Source organism: Falco peregrinus, chromosome 7 (genome assembly GCF_023634155.1).
Source record: "Falco peregrinus isolate bFalPer1 chromosome 7, bFalPer1.pri, whole genome shotgun sequence".
In the NCBI taxonomy this organism is placed as follows: Eukaryota; Metazoa; Chordata; class Aves; order Falconiformes; family Falconidae; genus Falco; species Falco peregrinus.
This window is the reverse complement of record NC_073727.1, coordinates 74,164,901-74,189,723: the sequence shown is the minus strand read 5'-3', so window position 1 is coordinate 74,189,723 and position 24,823 is coordinate 74,164,901. Positions and strand designations below refer to the sequence as shown.

At 41.6% G+C, this 24,823-nt stretch overlaps 2 protein-coding genes across 15 annotated transcripts in view; one reads left to right on the top strand and one right to left on the bottom strand.

Moving 5' to 3' along the window:
- Window positions 1-354: 354 nt before the first annotated feature.
- On the bottom strand, window positions 355-24,719 carry BEND6 (BEN domain containing 6). 14 transcript variants are annotated; one of them, XM_055811174.1, is made up of 12 exons: window positions 24,068-24,208; window positions 21,550-21,750; window positions 20,454-20,595; window positions 14,759-17,564; window positions 11,338-11,566; window positions 11,080-11,225; window positions 10,479-10,577; window positions 9,931-10,108; window positions 8,264-8,481; window positions 6,739-6,931; window positions 4,851-4,989; window positions 355-2,353 (listed from the first exon to the last, which is right to left on the bottom strand). In XM_055811174.1, exons 5-12 carry the CDS (start codon window positions 11,531-11,533, stop codon window positions 2,086-2,088), a joined length of 1,437 nt encoding a protein of 478 aa, XP_055667149.1. In that variant the 5' UTR covers window positions 11,534-11,566; window positions 14,759-17,564; window positions 20,454-20,595; window positions 21,550-21,750; window positions 24,068-24,208; the 3' UTR covers window positions 355-2,085. The 14 variants fall into 14 exon arrangements, with proteins under 14 accessions (XP_055667149.1, XP_055667153.1, XP_055667150.1 ...); XM_055811178.1 differs by having other exon boundaries at window positions 21,590-21,750; XM_055811175.1 differs by lacking the exon at window positions 14,759-17,564 and having other exon boundaries at window positions 20,442-20,595.
- Window positions 24,643-24,823, top strand: part of LOC101923360 (dystonin) — a 303,205-nt gene continuing 303,024 nt past the window's right edge. Inside the window, 1 exon segment of the mRNA XM_055811183.1 lies at window positions 24,643-24,823. Within this exon segment, the coding sequence (XP_055667158.1) occupies window positions 24,643-24,823 (181 nt within the window).

Below are 24,823 nucleotides of genomic sequence, written 5' to 3'. Positions count from 1 at the left end.
CTCTGAGCAGTTACTCTGTGCCATTTTGGCATCAAGTGTGATCTGCAGTCCACCAGCAACAGGGAGAGCAGCCGCTCATGTTTGGCTCCATGTACCTGCCCAAGTACTTCTACACCTCCTGAACAGCAGAACAGCTGCAGCTGTTCAGTATCAGCTGTGACAACTTCAAGGTTAGAGAGCACTTGTAAGGCAGGCCAACCCCTTTCCCAGCTAAAAATTGAGCTTTACAGAAACTGGCTTCAGAACAGTTATTAAAGAGGGGAAAAAGTGAACAACCTTACATGTTAGTGTACAACAGGGGCTGATGCAAGAAAAGGCCCAGAAGACAGCAAGAACAATAAAATAGAACCAAGACATAGTAATGTTTCATTTTATTTGATAGAAAGTTGCTTAAAAAATATGATTAACTATATACATTCTTATATGCTGTACATACAATTACATATACAAAATGTACATAATAGCATCATCTGTTACATTTGATAGATGGTAGTTAATAACCAGAGATAGAACTTACATAATATTTCATGCCTGTTTTCATCCTGATCCTATCTGCAAGGAACTGATAGATATGAGAGATGAAAAAGGCTACCAGATCACTTAATTCACAGCCCAGCCCACACACAAGTCTTCTCCGCAGTGCATTTTATTAGTGTATTGTTCTAGTACGTTTAGGTTTGTAGCATTTCCCTTTAAAGGTATTCGGCTGCTAACCTTATCTTCAGATTTTTTTCCTGGCATTCACCCTAATATTATTTCTAATTTATTTCCTTAACCTCCTGAGTTATAAAATCCTCAAATCTAGCTAGGTTTCTTTAGCTTTGTTGTTTGGTTTTTTTTCCATCTTGACTCCTTAGTTGCTTGTTTGCCATGTATGAAATAGATCTAATTATTAGTACTCTCTGTTCTGGGAGAAGTACACTCAAGCATGAAAGGTATAATCCAAGTGTTCTCTCCTTCCCATGCTACTGGCACACTGTAAACCTGAAATCAAGTCAGCAAGGAAAAAAATGTAGCTTCCCTCCTCCTCCTCAGGAAATCACAGGGTGTGTGTCTGCCAGCTGCTCCCTGGGACCAGTGGTGTCAGGTCTCAAGAGGAGCTGTCCAGTTACTGGGATTTGTATGGTCCCAGTCCCATGAGGAACACTCTACCTGTACACTCTAAGCTAAGAGGTAGCATACCAAAATCAAAGCACAGGGAGTAGGGGATGGCAGCTCTGCCCTTTACTAGTAATTTCCAAGAAATTGTCCTCCATTTCCCAACTGGCAGGATCAGGCACCCTTATCCTATGGACCCGATGTTCAGGGAATAAGACTGAGTGAGGGCTGCCAAACCAGCAGAGTACCAGCAGCAGAAGGCCTGTGAGAAGCCATGGCCTCAACAACCAAACAAGCTATCCTGGAGGACTCTTCCCTGAGGGAAGGGAACATGGCTTCCTTCATTGCCTTTCCAACTTTCAGAGATTAAAAATGAGCTGCTGCTTTCCTGCAGACATCTTGAGAGCTGCAGTTTCATTGCTCTAAGAATGATTTCTTCTGTCCAAGTTACCAGCACCTTTAAATATCTATTTTATTTCTTCTTCTCTGCTCATGTGGCACTGTGCTTTCTAACCCTGTGCTGGCCACAGTCTTCATTTCACTAGGAAATTTTTCTATTCTCTTTTCATACCTATCTTTTTGGTATTAATATGCAGTATCTTTCTCTGATCAGTAAAGCAGTTTTCTATCAGCTGTCAAGGTGAAAGCAAGGGGATTGAGGTTCCTCTTACACATTCTTTTGGTATTACTTTAAATAATGTTTTTTTTCTAACTAAGGGGAACTCTACTTATATTCTTCAGAACAAGTTTATATTTTTAATGACTGCATAACATGCATATATTTGATAATACCTTGAAGCCAAAGATATTAATATGCCCTCATTTTTTTCTAGTCTGTGGGATTTTGAGTAAATGGTTCTCAGGCTTCTATTCTGCTTGCAGTATCTCTGTCCACTGTTGCTAGGCCATTTAGGTATTATTTCTTTTCTATTTTATACTACTCCTTAAGCGCCATTGAGAATTTGAACTGGTGTGAAGTACCTTCTGTTATTCCTTGTCTGAATTCCTGAGATCCTGTCTGCAACCTTGGTTGGGAGAGGGTGCAGGTGAGCTTCTGGCGAGATGAGACTCCACCTTAGAAGAGGTGGGCTTGAAACACTCCTGCTGGCCTTGTGGGGTGGGAGGTGGAGGAGTCAGGCGGCTGTCGCTTTGCTGAATTTGGGTGTTAGCAGCTGGTGAATCATCATCCTGCTGGTCTTGTGTACTGGGAGGAACAGCCGAAGAGATGATGCCCTGAGGAGCAGCTGTTGAACCACTGTTGAGACAATTTGTAACTAAGGTTGAGATCCTAACATTAAATGTGCAATTGCTACTGTTCTTAGTCTCTGAGCAGGAGAGTTTGTGTATTAGTTAGTTTTCTTCATTGACACATTCCCCTTTTCCTTGTTTCACCTCAGCCTTATGGATCAGAGATGGTGACTTGCCTGTCTCATTGGATTAGACTCCAAATTCCTTCTCTTGAATTGTAATTGCATTATGGGAAAAGGCAGAGAAGGTGGGCAAGGAAGGAGGAGCAGCAAGGGAGGAGATAAAAATTGCAGTATCACCAGTTTTAAAAGTTAGTAACTTGTGTGTAAGTTGTTACTAAAGGTACCACACAACAGGATTTTCTCTTGACCTCTCTCTGTACTTCATTGCTGGAAGGTGAACTGAAGGAGTAACAGTGGGATTACGAGCACCTTTACATTATCCTGATTTTCTTACAGAGAAAACTGGTATCTGAGTTAAAGGAAACACTGTTGTTATTATGATTACTTACAAGATCCTTAAATGCTTTTACAGTGAGGAAATTAACAGATGTAAAATGAATCCATTGTAAATGCATTCTAATAAGCATCCATTCAAGAGGGACTATGCAGGCAATATATGCATTGTTTTCAATGGATGTTGGACTGGATTTTACATAAGCACTTATCAATAGCAGACATAAAGGTATGTTTAAAATATCAAGCTTAAACTGAAAGGTCTATAGGCAATATTAAAAAACAACCCAGAGTTGTTATAACGCTAGTTCAAGATCCTCCTGTCAAGGCTTCAGGAATATTGTGTCTGTACATGAGAAGACTCAGGAATCAGAGGAATTTATGGATTCATCTGAGGAAGATAAAGATTTAAAATATCAAATATTTCTGATTTGATACTTTCAAAAAAGACAAAGTCTGTGTTTCTCTACTGTTATTTTTACTACCTGTCAAGGATAAGGGAAAATACTACAGTGAATTAATGCATACTGTATGTTACAAATACAGAGGACTTTTGTTTTACCAAGCCTTCTCATATCTAGGAGAAAAGCATTAACATAGTAAACTGTATTTTAGCCAGGCTGGTGTATTTGTTTCCAGACTAGAAAACCTGTGTATGTAGATTCTTCCAATACATATTATCTGAGTATTTCTCAAGTAGTAATTCATAGACCACTGGTGGTCCACGGAGTGCTACCAGGTGGCTTATTGAGGAATTTTAGTAGTAAAGCACTGCTACTTCTCAAACAATTGTGTTGTAACATAGTCAAATAGCTTGGGGTGGTTTTGTCTGTTCATTTTTGGGGTTTTTTTGCTGTTTTGGTTTGGGTTTTTTGCTATGAAATGTCTTACAGTTGCAAATACGGATTTTAAAACATGCGTGAGAGAACTGAACTAGGAAGAGGCAAAGTATTACTTCAGTATGGAAAGTCTAAGTAAGGGCAAATCTATTCTCCCTGTCTCGCTGATTTTAATCTCTTACCCTGTTCCTGTGGAGAGGCTGAGAGAGCTGGGACTGTTCAGCCTCAAGAAGGCTCAAGTGGATCTTATCTATGTGTATTAATATCTGATGGGAGGGTGTAAAGAAGGTGGAGCCTCTTCTCTGTGCCCAGTGGCAGAACCAGAGGCAATGGGCAGCAACTGAAACACAGGAGGTGCCATCTGAACGTCAGGAAACACTTTCTCACTGTGAGGGTGACCGAGCACTGGCACAGGTTGCCCAGAGAGGTGAAGTCTCCACCTTTGGAGATACTTACCTGAACTGTACATGGCTCTGAGCAACCTGGTCTAGGTGACCCTGCTTTGAGCAGCGGGGGTTGGACTAGCCAATATATATAGGTCCCTTCCCTGCCAACCTCAACTATTCTGTGATATGTACATTCAGTATATGTGGAAATAGTGCGATACAAATAGCTGACCACCAACAACAGGGATGAGTTCAGCAATTTTAGACTAGTCTTGCTCACAAGGTAAGAATGCCCATGATAAGTAAGATGTTATTAAATAATTCCTCTGCCCCAATAATTTAGACTCTTGTGGCAGTAAAAGGTTGCCAATTTAGCTCTTGTGCAGTAGTTTTATCAGTAGGCACAAAAGAGGTGTGATTTTCCTTATCTTTACTTGTGGGTTAATTGAGGCACAAGAGGTGACATGAAAATGGAATTGACGGGTCTCTGGTAAGCCTACAGAGAATAATAAGGAAAATAAATAATGCCAGATCTAAAATAGACATACTGATCAAACTAACTCCATGTGTTTTCGTCTGTATTCTCTTCCCGTAATTTAATAGCCTTGTGTTGCTTTGTCTAGAATGAACAACTTTTTTTGTACTGTAATGTTAAGCTGGGCTGCTTCTGCATTATGTACTTGTACAAGGTTATGAAAATATTTTACTTGGAAATGCATATATGAACACATATCTTCATAGTAATTTTAAGATTGCTTTTAAATTTTGTTATCACAGGGTAATATATGGAATTACACATTGCAGTCTATAATTTTAAGACTTACCAGAAGCTATGCTTCTGAAAAGCACCTGAGTTAAGATCTTTGCTTAAAATTGGCTTCTTGGTGCAATTGTTCAGTTTTTGTCCCATCATTCGCCTAATTAAAGCATCATCTGTGTTTGGAAACAACTGTTTTGTGATTCCTGCAAAATAAAGAGACAATATATATATGACCTCCAAATCAGGGAAACAACAGATGCATGATCTAAAATGCATTTCTTGCATCTTTGAAATTTCCAGTTACTTCAGTTTCAGCTCTAGTTACTCGGCTGTCTTTACATACTACTTCATAGATTTTGCATATGCCAGCTCTTGCTTTTCTCTGTGCCTTCCATATCATTGTGCCTGCTCTTGGCAGAGTCAAAGGGAACTCCAGGGCCACGAGGGCTTCCTGTAGTGAATGACTGGTTTGCTCATCCTCTCTCCCTTTGGTCTGTTCTTGACCAGAGAGTCCTTTTCCTATCCTCATCACTCCTCATGCCTCTGAATTTTACAAGTTTTGTTCATTGATTTTCATTCACAGGTGATGTCTCATCCTGTAAATATTTCCCTTCTGTTTTACCTGGCTAACTTCTTTGAATGCAATGCTAACAGGACTCGACACAGGAATGCGATTCCTGCTCCCGTCTTCTCCATCACCTTCCCTTCCCTTGATTTTTCCCCATTTCCATTTCATGTTTAAGTCTTACAGTTTCCATCTTTAAGTAATTTGATCCACTAACTCATTTTCTACAGTCCTGTAAGTCCCAGGCTTCCTTTTCTTTTTCTCTTGTATAATGCTGACACTTTTCAATTTGAATTCAGGAGTCTTCTTATTTCCCTTAACAGGCTCCTTTGGCTTCTCTATAGGCTCCCCTTTGTCACTAAATTCTCCACAGACTCTTTCCCCAGAATCTACCTTCAGAAAAGTCCCTAGTAGAATCATAGAATCATTTATGTTGGAAAAGACTATTAAGATCCAGTCCAACCATTCTTCCCATCCCATGAAATCTTTTTAATTTTTCTTAGACATCATTCTGAAATAGTCTCATCTTGCTGCCTCTAAATATATTTCACCATCTTACATACACTTTCCTTTTCTCCCTCTTGACTTTGGGTCTGTTTCTCTAGCTAGGTTCTTAAAGAAGAGAGGTTTCTGCAACTGATAACTTTTGAAACAGCTGGTCAACTTCAATAAAACTGGACCAAGGTACAGGAATGGGAGCTAAGCTGGGAAGGGAACTGAGAGAACTGGGGAAGTCCGAGGGAATGGCAATAGGGGAGGGATTTTAGTACAGGAATTTAGGCTATGTTGTTTAAGTACTAAGCTATATGAATCCAATAAAAATCAAGCTTTATGTGCTCACAAAATACTGTTTTCTTTAAAGCTGCTACTTCTTTCCTACGCACCAAACATTTTCTGCCTTGAACCTCAGCATAAAACAAATTTTGTTTGCTTCTCTGATCGCTATTCCTGTCTTCTATACTTACTGTCTCATTTTCCCTCCAGCGCTATTCAAAATGTCAGAATTCATAACATTCAGTAACTTCAGAATATAGCTGACATGATTTTCAATTTGATCCAAGTATGTCCTCTCTTTGCCTTCCCTTACCCATTATCACCATGCTCCAAGTTTGTCTGTTATAGATTAACCTTTCAAAGGCTAAACAAATTCACAATATCATTGCACTAGCCACTTAAATAAACCCCACAAAATTCACATGGTAGAAATACTACTACTTAGCATCACACTGATGGTATTTGTAACAGATGGGTTAAAATGTAGCTGAAAAAGGAAATATGAAACAGCACATCACCTGAGTAGACCAGCTGTTAAGCATTACACCCCCCCCCTCAGAGAAAGTCCTCTGTCAAGTCAGTGACACATTGAATAATGTTAACAAGTCATCACCTATTATTTCCTGAACTTCATTCTGATTCATAGCTGGTTTTGCCGCTTTATCCTTTGAAGAGGAGGACTTTGCACCTGTCAGGCTGTGTGTAGCCATGTATTCATGTGTATAAAGTGCTTGCATCAAGTCATTTATAAACTTTTGAGGTTTGCTCTTGTTACAAAGTGCAATCTGCCACTTTTCGATCTTGAACTGGAAAACAAAATTGGTCATAGGCATAACGGTTGCAGCTTTCTAGAAATATTATATAGTATTACCTCTGAAATATTGTTTTGATTTTTCTTTTTTAAACCACAATTTCAAAAGTAATCTCTGTGAACTGCATGCTTGAGATCAGTGCTACATTTGCATACCACTCAACATTTGGAACTATACACGCAGGTTGCTTTTTTTCAGAAGCAAGTGTGGGGCAGACTAAGGACCCCATTCATCCTAGCAAACACTTCACCGAGCAATCCTTAGTACTCACTAGTGGAGACAGAACGTGTTCAGACCTATCTAAATCCTTCCGCTTGCACTCCATGCAGACTGGATGTGGTCCAGTTCTGGTGTGGATTCTGTACAGCCTCAGAAGCATGGCAGTATGCCCAAGCTAATATTCCTGCCTCCGAGCAGACATGCCTTAAGAACTGTGATGTCTGGTCCTGAGCTTTAAGAGTGACTTCTACAGGCAGTGGTTGTACAGCCTAAGTATTAGAACTCTCCTAATGGGTGATTTTGAGCTACTTCTATTAAGTAAGGCTAGGTTGCTTAGAAAATGAGGTCTTTTAATTTCTTTGGAAGATGTTTGGTCAAATTTTGTGTATTGCAATATTCAGTCAAAACATTATACCTTGGTAATTCTTAATAATTTCCTTGGGTTTTAGGACCCCAAGAATGCAAGAATGGTTTCAACTGACTCGCACGACTCAGTGCATAAGAATGTTTATGTAAATTGTGGATGCAGAAGCTGGAATTACTCTTTTGGTTACATCTTTATATTTTTCATGTACAACCTCTGTGCCTCAGATTTCTCAGTTATGCTCTGTTGTAATTACAGAGAATAGGGGAACATCTTTACTCTGTATCTACATATATATGCGTATTTCTACTTAAGTGCTGGCCAGTGTCTGGAAGAAGAGCTGAAACATACCATTCTCCATTTACTTATTAACAGTTTAAATGTACTGCTGGTATTTTTCTTAGACTCTCTTTGAAACACTACCATTCCCCTCTGGCATCCAAAACATTAGGCTGGAATTTATCCTTGGATCTCGGTATTTAATTTGCGCATCCACATTCTGCACTTAATCACAGATGTGCAAGATCAAAGCAAGTTTGAATATACCAGCACACTGAATTATGCCTACAGTTTCTCATGGAAAGAGCTTTCTATACAAAAAGAGCTCATTAGTCATGTCATCAACTGCATGATGATATAATTATTTTTACTGATGCTTATTTTTTATATTTGTTATACTATACCAGTAAAGTTTGTACTGTATACATTTTTAATTTTATGCCTAAAATTGCCTTTTAACTGACCTGTTTTTCAGTCTGTTGCTCCTCATCTTCCACGTTCAAAGTTATGGGTGAGGGGGAGTTACTATGCATAGTTGCATATGAATCTGCTAACGGATTGTTAGATGCTTTCCAAACCGCATGTGAATGCAGACTGGACATAGATGACGTCACTCCCCCTTTGAGCAGTGCTTCAGCCATCCCTACCAGTTCCTCAAAATGGGTGACTGCCTGTGGCAACACTGAAATCAAATAGAAATTGAGGGGTAAAATAGTGATTGAAGCTTTCAGACTCTTAACTACATAAGCATGTATATTTTTTGCCACTAGATTCCTGTCATAATGCAAAAGAGCCAAAGTAGTCAGCAAAGATGCTTTAACATACTTTTCTCCTATTCTCTCCAATGTTTTCCTGCTGTTCCGCTGTCCCTGCCCATACAAAGATCTGGCCTCTCTTTGTAGAATAGCATAGATCAGTTCTCTGTAAGGCTAAGAAGAGCCATGGCACTAAGCAGGCTATTTCTTTTTTTTCTTTTTGCTATCTCAAAATCTCTACAAGTCCATAAAGCTACTGAATATGGGCTAAGAAATGTCTGATTTTTTTTCTTCAGAGAAGCTGCACAGACTGTATAGACTTTTTTCCCTTTTTTGATCTATAGAGAATATATTTTACATAACCTTTTCTCCAAGTAATATTTATTTTAAAATATAAACTTTTGTGTCCATTAAGAAGAATCAATTCAGAGCAAAAAGGATGCAAGGGATGAAGGATCAGCAAGATACAGTATTTTTTGTAATTTAGTGATTCTGTAAAAGACTAATACAAGTGCTTAAGATGCGAGGCCAATGGACCTAGATGTGTAACAGAAGTTGTCAGACACTAACAAAATGTTTAAAAATAATATTCAAAAAGGTGGAGATGAACAAGCCAAACCAAGCTGAATAACATGTGGAATGGAATCAGGTGGGCAATTAAACTGACGAGCACTTGCAAAATCATATGACAATAAAACCCAGAGATACTAGGCTGCCTAGGGATGGTGTGATGTAGCTGACAAGGGAAGGAGCAAATCCTCTTTAAACCTTACTGATTCACTAATATTTTGAAATTCTGGATTCAGTCTTAGCTGCCCTGGGGTAAGGGACAGGGACCAGTAAGAGGGGCTTCAGAGACGACCACTAAGTGATGAAAGATTCATTTATAGAAGAACAAAATGGTTCATCTCTGGGAAAGTACTAAATTTGTTGCACCTGGAACTAACTCAGATTATCAGTAATAAGAAGGCACCAAAGTAATTAGAAATGAAATAATTCAAGAATAAATAAAACTTCAGGAAACCTAGAAAAACTGCTAATAAATAAGCTGAGTTGGACTGGTCAGTGGAGTATTTGAGCTTAGTTGATAGTTATACACAGCATACAGAAAGTTCTCTTGGGAACAACTGACAGGCTCTAGACAGATTTTTCCATTTCTAACTCTTCAGTTGCATGGCCTCCATGTAAGACAGTTTTTTTCTAAGTGCTACTTGAATTAAATGTTGCCATGTATCAAAGACTCTGATGCTAATGGTAGGCCTTGATCCTGTCAGGTGCTTGAACATCCATAATTCCCATCCAAATGGCCTCTTATAAATCAAGCTTTTCATGACCTTCAGGCTTTCCTCTTCATCAAATATTTCCCCTGACTTTACCTTGAAGCATCACCAGGGACTGCCTTAGGCGGCAGTTTTCTCTCATGGTGTCTGTCAGCTTCCTCTTGAGACTTTTTATTTTGGCACACAGTTCTACCTTGGATAGTTGAAATAAAGGCTCTTCATCATCACTGCTACTTTCACTGTACAGAAAGTTGCTTCCTGAATATGATTCCCTCTGAAAAAAAATAAAACCAAAACTGATCTAGAGCAACAACAACATAAAATCAAGGCATTAAAACAAATATTAAAATATCTGGCTAAATCAGAATATTCTTTTTGTACACAAAATGTATAAAGACTCAGTGCATTTTAAGAACAGCTGTTACTCAACAGAGCTACTACCATTCCTATTAAAATTAAAAATGGAATGTCAGTGTAATATGTAACTGTTAGGTACTTCTCTCTCTGTTCTCCAATCACCAGTTTTCCAAGGTAGAGTCTTTAGAACCATTAACTTCACTAAAAAGTCTTACACCCCCCTAAAAAAATATATTTCAGTTTGCTTTTGCTTAATACATTAAAATTGCTGAAGATGGGATGTTTACCTGTTTGTTAATTAAAGATGTTTCAAGTTGAGTCAGGATGTTGGTAGGAGTAGATGCCTGCAATGATTTCTTTCTTTTTATATGCTTCATCATCTTCCCCTGCAAACAAGAGCATAATAGTGCCCTTGCATTCCTATGGAGCCTTTCATTACAGTATCTCATGGTATGCCATAAATTTTTATTCTCTGTGCACTTGACATTCTTCATTAGTATTTTTGAAAAATAAGTTTGTAACTTTTAGTTAAGATTTATGTTTTCTTTCCCCACATTTTGTGGCTGCACATCTCGGCACAATGCAAAACTCAGAAAACCTGGTCCCTTCCCTTTCATACACAGTAGTCAGACTTCTGTCTTATGGGAGAAAATGTAATGGAGTGACAGATCACCCAAGTTTTGAATAACACTTTTCTCTTTAAATAGCAAAAGACAAAATCTATTGGTCTATCTAATTACTTTGACAGATTATTGTGCTAAGGTACCATGCAAAGACTGCCTGTATTCCTTTACTAAGGATTATATAGTGAAGAATCAATAATTACAGTCTATTTCATTCCATTATGGGTCTACCACTATCAGGCACATAAAGACAGCAGAAACTCACCTGCTCTTTATCCAAGTCACTGTCCTCACTTTCTGAGAATATCATTTCTATCCTCTTCCTCTTGCCTTTTCCAAGGACTTGTATTTTTGTAATTTCATCTGCTTGTAATATCTTTTGCATCATTTCCACCAGCTCTTGGGGGTCATCTGAAGTGATGGAAAAAAAAGGCCAAAACACAGAAAACCAGGTAGCAATACCTTACAGCTAGATTAAAATTTCATATCAGACAAATATCCAGTGCTCTGGAACTGCACTCACCACTCATGTACACAACTCTCACCAGATGCTTTTCTGTCTTTCTTTCTCCCACAGGCCAGTTTACTAGCACGTGCTCATTTGGTTTCAGAAGTCTTTCTAGCTCATTGTCATCACTGGGAAGGTCCTGTATCCACGAAGTCTCTCCGATTTGCAGTGAATTATCATTTACAAAATCAAACAGTGTGAATTTTTTCATTGTTAAGGGGTTTCCTTGTCACACAGACACTGCCTGCAGGATGTCATAGGAAAAACAGCTGTTACCATGTCATGCTACAGGAATGTTACAAGAATACTTGAAAAAGCCTCAAACAACCCTCCTATTCCTGGATATTGGCAATTACCTTGTCTGCAAATATCCTGAATAAGGAAGTGAAAACTAGCCAAGCAGCATATTAAATCTCCCCTGAAAGATGGGAGACGGTCTGCTCAATACATGTACATCAGACATTTGCCTCCAAAACTATGCACTGAAAACAGCTTTCACTCACAGAGCCCTTGCTTCCGTATTACTACCATGCCTAATCCATCTCCTGGCTGGCATCTCTATTACTACTACATTTGCCCCAACAAAAGTTTTCAGTCCAACCTCTAACTAAAAGATACTGGTGTGACAAAAACTTTCCCTAGAATGAAGGAAAATACTAGCTATAACATGCTATTAAAAGGGATGTATAACTTCCAGGGCTGTATTAATCATGTCACAGGCAGCAAGATGTACAACTGCAGGCACAGAAAACCAACGCACAACAACCCAGGACAACTGACTGGTATGACACATTCTGGCAGTGGAAAACTTGACGTACAAAAAGAAATGACAGGCTGAGGACTGGAAGAGAGCTGGACTGCTTCATAAAGAGTAATAGCAGCAAGAACACAAACCCAAATATACAGCTAAATCCCTTGTTTACATAAGAACACTACTTTTAAAGCAAAGGACCATTTCTGGGCTTTTTAAAGCACTGAAGTTCTACACTGGGAGAAGGGAACAAGTCATACTTTGTGCTTTATTTTTCTAATTAAGCTGATATGCCTTACACAAAGGTATGAAATACAATATACATTAACGTCTACTGGAAATGTAACCGGTTCATTTGTTTCCATTATACTCAGAGAAGGCGTTTTCTACTTTAAAACAAATAAATAGAAAACCTGATTTTGTCAAACCTTGATCTTTCCAGCAAACATATGGTTTAGTTTGTCATTTCGTAGAGGTGAAGTCCTTTTACAGAGCTGAAAACTCATGAATTCCGAGATGTGACAGTGTGATTTGTGATTTACTTGGCCTCAATCAGTCGGAAGCAAATCTAGTGCCTCATTCAGAGGCTGTCAAAAAGGTAGCTCAGAGCTAGGAGGGGAGAATTATGCAGGGCTATTATGTCAAAGTGAGAAAGTCTGGCTGCAGTGCTCTAAGCAATGTCAATTTGTTTGCAGCAGCCCAACTCACCGCTATTCACCATGTCTCTGCTACACCTCAACAAAGCTGGCTTTCCACACAGGGCTGAACTTGTTAATTCGAAAAAAACCAAACCAGCTGTGCTCTCATCAACATGTTTACTGATACAATGAGGCAAGTGGCATAAGAAATCACCATTAAAGAGAGTATTAAATCATGCTTTTATGCAGAATATGTTGAGTGTGATAGCAGTAGGATTGTTAAGTACTGCCCTACTGAAGAAAGAGGACTGCAAGAATTCACATTAATTTTCTTTAAAGAGAGTTAGAAAGAACGGGAAACGTCCGTCCCATATAAATTCTGGAGAGGAAGCAGCCTGAATATCTATGCCTAGCATGAATCACTGGAGGCATCATTCTGCCACTGATCCATTGCGAGTGGACCCTCATACCAGACAGGGATCATTCAACTGAATAAACATATAGACAAAGCAGAACCTAAAGAAAAGTTTCAGCACTGATCTCACTAGGGGTAGGTGAGGTCCAAAATGAAATGGCATGTTTGTCCGAACAACGGTATACCAGATAATGCTTTTGAGTATATACCTCAGCTTACCATTTCTCATGTGGCATGAAGATGTTAACTTCTGCCTCCTCTGATCAACCCAGCACAGCGATCCCCATCACCCAGTTCTTCAGTTCTCAACTGGAGTACTTTGAGCTTTCCCCTCCTTGACCCTTGGCAGTTGCGAGCTACTTTATTACCCTTCTAAAAGCCCACATAAGATCAACAGAATTGCAGCAAAATCAGAGCTGCCAGTGTGCTAAGACTAACAGCCGATTGACTGGCTTCTGTATTTTTTTAATGTTTCCCTGTAGTCCTCTAACAGTCTGTATGCTCTCATTTTCTATTGAGATAAATATGCCCTGAGCCATGGGACGTTCTTGTGGTCTGCCCTTGTACAGGGTCAGCCAGCCAGCCTGGGATTTCCAGGGATGCACTGAACACCCAGGCTGCTCACAGCATGGAGGGCAAGTGATGATTCCCCACCCCACTGGGGCTACTCACATCCAGGCTGTGCCAACACCGCGCACATCAGTAGTAAGTCCGACAGCTTTTGGAAAGTATCAGACTTGCGTATGTGTTACACAGCTTAATGAAGTCAAAGGACATGTGGACTTGTGGATGTGTGGAGCCCATGACAGCAGCCTGGTGCCACTGGTAGACACTGTGAAGCACATGGCCAGCAAAACCCCCTGCAGTGTTTACACCAGACAGGAACCTGGAGCCATGAAAATCCATCCTGCCACTCACAGCTGGGAACAATTTTTACTATGGTCATGGCAGGACTTGGAGCCCAGCAATTTGTCTACATTATCTATAAAGCTTTTTTGAGCTGTCAAGATTCTTGCCTGTGGTGGGAGGGTGTACTAGTAAACAGCTAAACTGATTTCACCAAGAGACTTAATAGCTGCCAAGTTAAAATATAAGCTACATAGGATGCTGAGAGAAACAAGGAATAGATTTCACAAATAGTCGTGGAGGAGGGATGGGGTTCATCCACTCCTTTAGCTCCTGCCAGGAATCCAAAAGCCTCCTGGCAGCTTTTTGAGGCTTATGCTCAGTCGTGTTGCTCCTGCTGCTTTTGAGGGGACCAAAGCAGGAAAGCAGTTGCGGGGCAGCAACAGCAACTGGCCACGTCCCCTCTCCTCTGCTGTGGCTCTGCTGGCCATCAGCTCAACTGCTTGCATTACAGAGAAAATGATGAAATTATGTTGCCAAATAAGAGGAACAGAGTGCGATAGTGGATTGTTAGTATTTTTCTGCTATGGAGCTGCAGCTTCAGCTCCTGCAGTAGACATTAATCAAACTGTGTCTTTTCACAGAATTTATTGTGACAGTCCATGGGCCCTGGGGATAATACCTAACTGTCTGCTAGCATCATCTCTAGCCAGTGATTAAAGAAAATGGAAAGATAGAACAAAATCTCTCTAATGAGGAAAAGGAACAGCGAAATACTTCACTTACTGGAAAAGAAGTCCTGCAGTGTTTTCTCATCCTGTTTTCCCACTGGAGTCAATGTGAACCTTGTCCTGATTCAGGACTGCTGAAGATGCCTCCCTCTAAAATGTTGTGTTTGCCAAGACAGATCAAAGGCAAAATATACTGTATCATCAGGGAAAAAAGGTATCTTGGGGAATGAGATTCATCTTACCAAACCACTACTGCCTTAAAAGCGAGAGGTTGTCTAGCCACATTTGGTTCAGTCACTGCAGAAAGAGAGGTGATTCATCTCACCCTAAGACACGTGTCTAAAAGAGAGTAGATGACCTATTGTCTGGGAGAGCCTGTTTCTCTCCACTGACTATTCAGTGACTATACAGGGCTAGGTATGTCTCCTTATAGAAGCTGGCTTGGTCCAACCCGTCCTATATAAGCTTTTTCTATATTTGAATGGATTTTGAATAGTAGGGTAGATTCTAGCAGATCTTCTGCTATAGGGAGCCAAAAGAATGGAGTATGAAGTCTCTTAAACTGTATTTGGTTCTCTGTTTCAGATCCTTCTAACACAGTTCTGCAAGTCATCAAGTAAGCTTTCTGACACAGAGTGCTTTGTTCAGTGGTTTAATTGGCAGATATATAATTGTTCACAGACATTACCCTGTGTGCAGCTACCAACCACAGAGACAGAATTATATGACCTTTGGAAGCCACTGATGTTTTGCAAGTTACTTAATTCTGCTATATTCTCCATTTGAAAACACTAGCTACACTGAGAAGTAGGGAGATGGAAATTTATGATTTTTCAGTTCTAAGACACAAATCTATCGTTTCTTTTTCTAACAGCAGGTAATTTGTAGAGGGTAGGGGAAAAAAAAGAAAGGATCATTTTATCTCAAAGCTCTGCAGAGGAAACACTAATTGGACTATTTAATTTTTACACATGTTAACACCTCACATTCTGCACAGATGCTACAAATTTGCACAAAGAATATTGTTACTAAGCAACCCAAAAAAACAGAACAAAAAACCCTCCAAGAACCACAAGAGTCATTTAAAGACACATCTCACCCTTTGACTGACATAGTCTGTTCCATTCAGCCAGAGAGCTGGCAGATGGCATGCTGAGATCATTATTTCTCTTTCAGTAAATGCAGTGTAAAGTATTACAAATTTACAACATGAGATTGTATGCCCACTCAACGGGTCTGATTCTGCCAGCTTAAAACAGGGCTTTGCCACTGATTTCAGCAAAATAAGAAACTGTACCACAACTGTGCAACACAGATCTATAATAAAGTACTAACATTTTATATTATCTATCCTCTAAGTTCAGGCTTCAGTAATCCCAGTTTTCCCTGGAAAAAACCCAAAACCCAACCTTTACTGGGCTAGAAATTCATCTACCTCAAGCAAAACTATTTATTTCCAATTCAGCATAGTAAGTGGTAGTCACAGGTTCGGTTTGTGTTACTTAAGACTGGCATTTTACACTGAACTTGTCAGGACATTAAACACAATGTTGGTGTAAAACTCTTGGGCTGCCCTGAAGTCTCAAAATTCCCAGTTCTCTGTAGCAAGTGTATGATGGAAAACATGAGCATATTTAAATGTTATATGCCCTGTTGTGGGCTCTCATGTTATTCCCCTGAAACCAGTGTAAGATTTACTAATGATTTCAGTGGAATTAGGAACCGTTGGAAGAATGCAGAAGTGTTGTTACTGCTCGAAAGATTTACAGTGTGATATCTTAGTCATTTTATGCGAAAATATGACTTGAAAGCACAAAACTGCTGCTCTCAGCTGAGAAATACAGCACACAGATTTTCCAGAATCATCAGTATCACTGTGTTCCAAATTCAGCTGGAAATCTGGGGGAGCATCTATCAGAACATTGCCGTAACTTTCAGCTATAAAGGCCTAGAAATGATCCTGCTTGTCTTCCACATGAAGGATAAAAACTACATGATTTTTATTACTGATATCCAACAGGTCACTTCCTGACCGTAGATCGCCGTCCTGGTGTGATTAGCTATGAAATAATCCAAGACACTTTTCTAAGAAGTGATGCTATTCATGGTAAAGCAACATCTTTTGGCCTTACTTACGCAGATTGTCTTGGTGACTTCAAATCCTCAGCAGCATTTACAATCTACATGATTATAGACAGAATTGGGCTCACACCTTGTCCCACACGCTAACAATCTGTTTGAGTAGCCCAAGGAATTAACGCAGCCATTACTGTCTTTCACAGTAGTGCCCTCCAAGCTGTGACTGTTAGCAACCTAGAAGTTCTATAAAATAATATTAATTTCTAAATATTCCAAAGCCCTTATATCAAAAGCTTGAAAAGGATTGTTAGAAAAGGTCCAGTTTTTGCATCAAACCATTGATTTTATTTGTAATACCAAGTGATAGGAAAGGTTGAATAATGAATTTATTTTAGTATGTGTAGAAGTACTACCATTTTGATCTAACTAATAATTTATTCAACCAGAAGTGAAACATGGTATTCATTTTAATAAATTTCAAGATAGCAACCTAGCATCATTATTGGGCTTTCAGTATTGGATTCAGTTCCAGATTAAGATGCTTACACTTAGGTGTCACTGGTATACCAGGTATCTAAGTTACCACTGGAATCACTGGAGATCTAGGGATCCATTTGGCTTCCTAAACATAGATGTTTAGCGCCAGTGTCCTCTGGTATTCTGCTTGGCCTTCAGCTGCTACTCCAGAAGTGCAGATCTCCCACAGGTCTTTTATCGCAAGTGCTGTCCCTTTGGAGATGTCTCAGCCTTGATCAACTCCAACAGTTGTAAGAGTCAAGCCCCTATTGAACACAATTAGAGCTCCTTGGAGAGCAATTTAGCTTATTTCAAATGCTCTAGTGCTAATTCAGTTGCCTAAAAATAAATGCGTAGTGCAATCTAAGATACCATAAATTATTACACCTGGCCTCTAACTGCCTCTTCTGATGGGCACATACCTCCTATAGGGCCTAGACCCTCTTGCAGGTTCATGAGGGTGGTTACTAATTCCAGGCACCTCAAATGGCCCTAAGCACTTATTTAGGGAAGAGAATTGTTCTCTGGGCACCAATGACTGAACTGAGTTTAAATAGGAGCTCAGATACCTCACATGCCTATAAACCACATACATTTTTTTATCTGTATTTTAATCCCATACTTAAGATTCCCATAAAGATAACAAGATGCCAAATAACAAGATGTAGGAAGTTATCTTAATTCTACATCACAGATTAGTATCTTTATTAAACAGCTATTTCACAGCTGACAGATGGAAAACTGATACCCACTTTGATCTGCTTGTTCTCAAATGCCATGCTCAACAAAATGTATTATACAGACCAACAAAAGCCAGTTTATTTATTGAACTGGATAGGATACCTAAGCTACAGGAATTTGAACAGTCACATGAAAGCTCTTCCCATGCAGGTTAATATATCCAAACTCTTCGGAGAAGTAAGTAGGTAGCCTGGGAAGAGAAACAAGTCAGTGCACCTCTGCAGAGTCCAACACTTGACCACAGTCATTCTAACCTGGCTCGGGTAATTCAACGCTACACATCTTAACAGCTCCCAAATTATAAAGGTTAAAGACCATGTTCATGGTTAGGCAGCATCATTAGGGAAAATGTGACCACATGCAAATCTGTGCTGAGGTGCAAAACCCGTGCACTTCCTCCACGTAACAGCTCAAGCAGTCAAATACCCTTTTCCTAAAAGGCTAAAAAAATTTTAAACATACTTTCCATACGCAACTAACATATTTTCAAATTGGACTTGTTCAAACCAACCCACTGACAACCTGAAGTGAGCTTATAAGATGCATCTTATTCTTTTTATAAGGTGGTGTAAGCGATCTTACATCTTCTTATAAGCTGTGCTGCCCTGAAGGTTTACTATCAGTGACATTTTCCCTTCAGCTCTAAGAGCATAGAAGTGAAATAGCAGCTAGAAAATTGCAGGCTTGAGTTCTGGTCAGTATTTAATACTCTAGCGGCATCTTAACTATCTGTACTCATATGTCTTTACTGGCTGTCATAGGTGAGTGATGACAGAAGTCATGCCTGGTTAATACTCCAAGTGCCTGCTCTTTTACTCCACAGCTCCTCCTCAATTGTTCTGCTTTTGCAGCATGTTGGTAGAAGGGAATGAACCTGACGATCTCCAGTTTTAAAAAAAGAAATAATATCAGCATTACTATTAAAGGTCACGAGCTAGAACAAGGCATATACAGTGTCCTCTTACTCCAGGGAATATTACTGCAACTAAAAGCAGTTCTGCATGCATTTAGGAGAATTGACAGAAAGGCATCTTCCCTGCAAGGATAACAACTTCAAACCTTATTAGAGCTATTTTTCCCCCTCCTGTAAAATTAAATGTCTTTTCAGCATATGTAGTTCAACCTCTTTATACATTAATATAAGAGCTGAAAGACCAGTGTTGTATATCGGTCTGAAACAATCCTTAAACAACTTCCAATTATGCACTTAAAATACTAATGAAGTGCAATTTCCTCTGGGATGCAAGGCCACGTTCAGATTGACAACTGCTACATTAAACACTGCCAAAAATGAATACAGAGCAAATTTTAACCAAGGACAAAGGGGCACACCACTGCTGTAACAAAAAAAAAGAAAAGAAGTGCCATAGGAGCTTTAGCAGTATATTTCCATCTAGGCTCAAGATCAACCTCTCTGTCTGCAAAGTCAATTTATGCCCACAGAATTCCTGCCAGCATTTTTCCAGCAACACTGTAAGCCATGAGTGCACATACTGCATGGCTCATACTCTATTCGATTTACATTCAGTCTAATAAACAGATGGAATCAAAACATTCAAGCTGTGTGAGTTGATGAACCTGCAAAATAAGGACAATTACCTCTACGTATATAGAGAGGCAGGAATTTGCTTTTACGCGGTCACATAAGACACCTGCAGATGGCAAAATGTTCTGGTCATGGAGGGGTCTAGTCTGTAGCACTGGAATCGCACAGATTGGTCTTGGATAAATTGTAACAACCTTTACAATTTAGCTTCTCTTTTCAAAGGATCCGAAATAATAATACATATTTACCTAATTTCCAGGATACTGTGAGAATTAACTAATGCTAGCGTGCCTTCCAAACATACAAACTGTAGGGAGCAAACAATTTCACAAGTTTTGCAGAATGATTTACAATAAACTTGCTGAATTCACAATGTAACATTTCACGTAACAGATTTTTTTGAAATGTGATGCCTATATTGAGCGGGAAATTGTTACTCTTTCAGCTGAAGAACGCATTTTAGAAGGTTTAATCATCTACCAGAAACTCCCACAACACCTTCTCATACATCATGCTTAAACTGCTAGGAAGCACACCGAGGACAGAACACAACCCGTGAAGTAGAATATTGAGGGGGACAGTCAATTATGTCACTGAATGAAGTTGATAAGACTCTGATACTATGAAATTTTCTGTATTTACTTTCCTTGATTTTTTGGTTTTTACTGTATTTACTTTGGTTCCTGCTTGATTAGAAAAAACCTAAATATTTTGTTAATAAATATTAGATGATTAGAGAACCCTTCTAACCAGTTAAGTAGTCATTTAAGCATAAAATTTTACTTAATTATAATTAATTAGTAGAATCACATTCCTTAGAGCATACCTACACAGCAGTGAAAGAAAATAATCTTACCCTTTCACTTACTCAGCAACTCTTCCGAAATCGTATCATGTGCCATCTCCTATTCTTATGTCCACATCACCAGATCTAGCATGTGACCTTTTTCTTTCACCTCACTGATACAGGGATTCTTATAATTGCAAAATGAGGTCCACAAGGCCTGTATCTGTAGGAGCAGAGAGGTGCCTTTACAGAGTTGTGGAATGCCCTTGAATCCCATGGCTCACACTGGGAGAGGTCAGCAGATCTCTGCAGACGCAGTTTCCCCACTCAAAATACTGTCATATTTTCTTTTCACCATTTTTTTTTTTTTGTCCTTTTAGCCTAGCCCACGGTACTTAGCTAGGATTGTTAGTTTCTTTTCAAAAGTGTTGCTGAACCTCATATAAATTATCAAGGCATATGATGCACTAGTCCATAAATTATACCGCAGTTCTGCATACAGGGAAAGGGAAAGGGAAGAAAGTGTCTCTGCCTTCAGCCTTGCTGGGCAAGGCTGCTAAGTCAGAACAGGTTATCGTGAGAGACTGGCTGAAAGAATATTCCAGGTCAACACTGCCTAGTCTCCCTGCAAGAGGGCTGCTGCTGCTACAACATACTGCCTGCTCAGCTCTTCCATTAAACTGCAGAAGTTTGACATAATTTCTATACTGTTCCCCTCTCTCATGCAACTTGGCAGAACAGGTAAACAATTGCATTCAAGAGTGACTGTAACCAGAGAAACATCCTCCTGTTCTGTACTGTCCCTTTCCACTGCCAAACATTTGCTGGCTGCCTCTTTTTGGCGGAGTCTCTGAAGCAGAACTTTCCTTTTTCATCCCTCTGCCCAAGTACTTATCGCCACCTCCTTCCTCAGCGTTGCTCAAGTACAAGGCTGCTTCCAAGCCTCCTGGTGAAAACACCAGCTATGCTCACGACTTTGTCGCTGCTCCGTTTGCCTGTGATCCCCATCAAAACAATTCTCGCATCTCCACAAAAGCACGGCCACATCATGTGTACCCTGAAATGGCAGCAGTACTCATTTATTACAGGGTCAACGGCTGCCTTCTTCGATTATAAAACCCTTTTGGACTTAATTCAGCCTCTCAGCAACTTTGATCTGTTTTCTGATGTCCCTTACCATTCCACACAATGTTGTCACAGCGTCAAGACTTTGTTACCTTCTTTTACTTCCTCTTCTATGAAATAGCTTCACCTCCAGGATTCTCCTTCTGAGGTCAAATCTCAGCTGAGAGGTTTTGCTTTAACCTTCTCTCTTCATTCCTTTTCTCTTCTCTGTTTATCATCCTTAAAATTTATGAAGAGTTCTCTGAAAAACATCCTGTAAAGAAGCTTAGAGTAAAAATGCTATACATATAAAACTTCTTTTATTTGCTTTTTTTACTATTTTTTTGGGGGGAAAAAATCTACTCATATACAGTTTGCTTATTTTTAATGGGAAATAACTTAGCAGCTTACACTTTATTCACCATGCAAGCAACATTTTAACCAGACTACCAACTCCCCCCCCCCCCAGTATATAACAAACACAGAGCAGTAATGAATATAAAGCCATAGCAGCACTTCAGTATACACGTGAGACAGGCTCAGAAGCCTGGAGCAGTAGCTCTCTGAAAAATCACATGTCAGCATTTCTTGTACTGAACTGTACTCTCTTTTGCATTTGAAAAAAAAATTTAAGCGGTTGTAATGAAATTTATTTTATCCTTTTGGCAAAATATTATCCTCAGGACACCAATGCGCTCTAAGTCTTTGAAGGGAAAAGCTATAAACCTTAAACTAAGACGCTAACATCAGAGATTTGCACGTCAAACATTTCCTACGCACTGTTACCCGAGCACAATGTGAAAGTAACTGTTCCCTCTCAGTTCTCTGCCATTTACCATGCAGTCACTGCTGTGCTACATTTCCTCTACCATCCCATCCTGGAACAATAAATCAGCGCAGAGCAAAAGGTGTCGAAAAGTTTCCTCCTCCTGCAATATACTGCAGCGAAGCACTGCAGCAGGGCAGCACGTTGCCAGGAGGATCACACTGATTTGCTTCATGTTACGGTGAGGTAACATGAACCGTTTGAATAATCTCCAGGTAATCTGCATTAAAACCATTTTACTGCAGTGTACTGCGGTATTAGGAAAGATTTCAATATTGCACCACGTGATGCAATGTCAGTTCCCAGGCAGTGAGGGAGAGCTTTAAATCAAAGGCTGCGAGGTAGCAACTTTCCATTCTACAAATTAATATGACAGACTGCTTTGGCTCGCTATGTTTGCATATAGTATTAAATGATAGAAAATTCATGGAATAAAATATTACAGATCTAAAAGCCAACAATTTTTTTCTTCCTTTACTTAGCCCCCCCCCCCACATGGTATCAAGAGAATCTTTGAATGAAAATGGATTTTCCTGACATCAAGGTACAGTAAAGCATTACAATGTTACTAGCTCACTGATAAATTTCGTATTCTAGAGATAAATTTTCCTGTTCTTATTTAAGCTGCCACAAATATGTTTCCCTCTCTGTCCTTCCAGGTTGCATATTGTTGTTTAATTCAAATTTGCCCATAAGCTTTTCTATATAGTTTTAAGGCAGTCATATAAAGCAGTAACATTCCAATATTATTCCACTGTTTTCACAGAGATTGTCGCTATAAAGTTTCAGAAATGTTCCTCAGATTTATAGGTTCATATCAAAGGTGCATGAAGAGAGTATGAATTTCACCTCGAATCAACCTGACCTTCCCCCGGTAACACAAGCAAATATTGCAAAATAGCAGCAGGGCGTACCTACAGCAGATGATTTTTTTGTGTTCAGTCGAATGAGGGAGTTCAGAACCGTATTTCCAAAGACTTCTGAAACAGTCTTTGAAAGCACGGAGTATCATCCAAGTAACAGCTACAGGGGCAGCAGTAGCAACGGAGATAAAGTCTTGTTATTATCTGCATTAGGAACGTGCACATGCCAGGATTTTTATGCTATATGCAACGCACCAGCTCCGGCGGCCGGTAAGCGAAAGGCACCGGGGATGACATCTGCTGCGGGACGTGGCAGCTCGCTGCAGGAAGAGGGTACACGCACGGCACCGCTCCGGAGCGGCTCCCGCCGCACCAAGCCCGGGCGCCAGCCGGCTGCTCCGGGGCCCGCCCGCGGCGGCGGAGGGCGCAGATGGCGCAGCCCGGCACGCAGGCACCGCGCCCGGTGCGCGCCTTCACGCACCCGTGTGAAAGCCGGTGCCCGGCTGCACTCCGGGCCGCCGCCCGCTGTGCCCCGACCGCTGCCGGGCTGCGCCCCGGACCCCTGCCCCGTCCCCCCCGCAGCCCGCTGCCGCCTAAGTCCCAGCATCACAAACGCGGGTGGGCACTAGGGCGCAGGTCACCCTGTCGGGCTGCATGTCGTTCACGCTTCCCACTGCGCTCCTCTGCGACCCCTCTGCCGCGACACCGGCCGCGATCAGCGCCCGGGCCCGAGGCCCGCACGCCGGGGAAACCGCTACCGACCCCCGGCCCCCGCCAGCGCGCACCGACCTGCACGGGCCATCGCCCCCGCGCCCCACTGGCCGCTGCCCCCCGCGGCGGCGGGGACAGCCCCTCTGCCCCCGGGGGTCCCCGGCCCGCGCGGGGCAGCCGCCCCCCGGTACCTCGCAGCGGCCATTTTCCGCCTCCCGCTGCGGCAGCGCCAGCGCGTGATGTCAGCGGCCGCCCCGGCCAGAGTCCCCGCGGCGGCGGGCTGCGCCGTGCTCCTTCCTCCCTCCTGGTGGCGGCGGCGGCACCGGCGGCGGCACCCTCCTCCTCCTCCTCCCCCTCCCCCTCCTCCTCCCCCTCCGCCTCCCCCTCCCCCTCCTCTCCCCCCGCCCCGCCCCGCCGTGCCCGCGCCGGCTGCCATGCCCCGCCCCGCCCCGCCGGTGCCCGCGGGCGCTCCCGCCGCGCTCCTCGCTGCCGGCTGCCGCGCGGGCGCGGAGGGGGAAGCCCCACCGCAACAGTCGCCGCCGCGGCGGCTGCTGAGTCACGGCCTGAATCCATCCCGCTCCTCCTCCTCCTCCCGCCCCCCTCCTCCCCCGCGCCGCCGCCTCCCGCCCGGCTGCCGGCTCCAGCAGCGCGGTGCCGGCGGCGATGCCCGCCCCGCTGCCGGGGGGAGAGGCTGCCCGGCGCTGCCCGGCCCCCCGCCGCTCGCCGCAGACCCGCGCACGCACAGGGGTAGCCGGGCGCTTGAGCCATGATTGCCGCGGCTTTCCTGGTCCTGCTGAGACCCTACAGCATCCAGTGCGCCCTCTTCTTGCTCCTGCTGCTGCTGGGGACCATCGCCACGATCTTATTCTTCTGCTGCTGGCACCGCAGGCTCCAGAAAGGGAGGCATCCCATCAAATCCGTCTTTTCAGGTCGCTCGAGGAGCCGAG

What these genes read in the sequence shown, in the direction of transcription:
- BEND6 (XM_055811180.1), bottom strand. Translation starts at nt 11,533, where the DNA reads ATGAAAAAATTCACACTGTTTGATTTTGTAAATGATAATTCACTGCAA. An exon ending in GAGAGTTGTGTACATGAGTG is followed by an intron (nt 11,226 to 11,337) that starts GTGAGTGCAGTT and finishes CCATCACTTCAG; the next exon opens with ATGACCCCCAAGAGCTGGTG. An exon ending in CATCTTTAATTAACAAACAG is followed by an intron (nt 10,109 to 10,478) that starts GTAAACATCCCA and finishes ATTTTTTTTCAG; the next exon opens with AGGGAATCATATTCAGGAAG.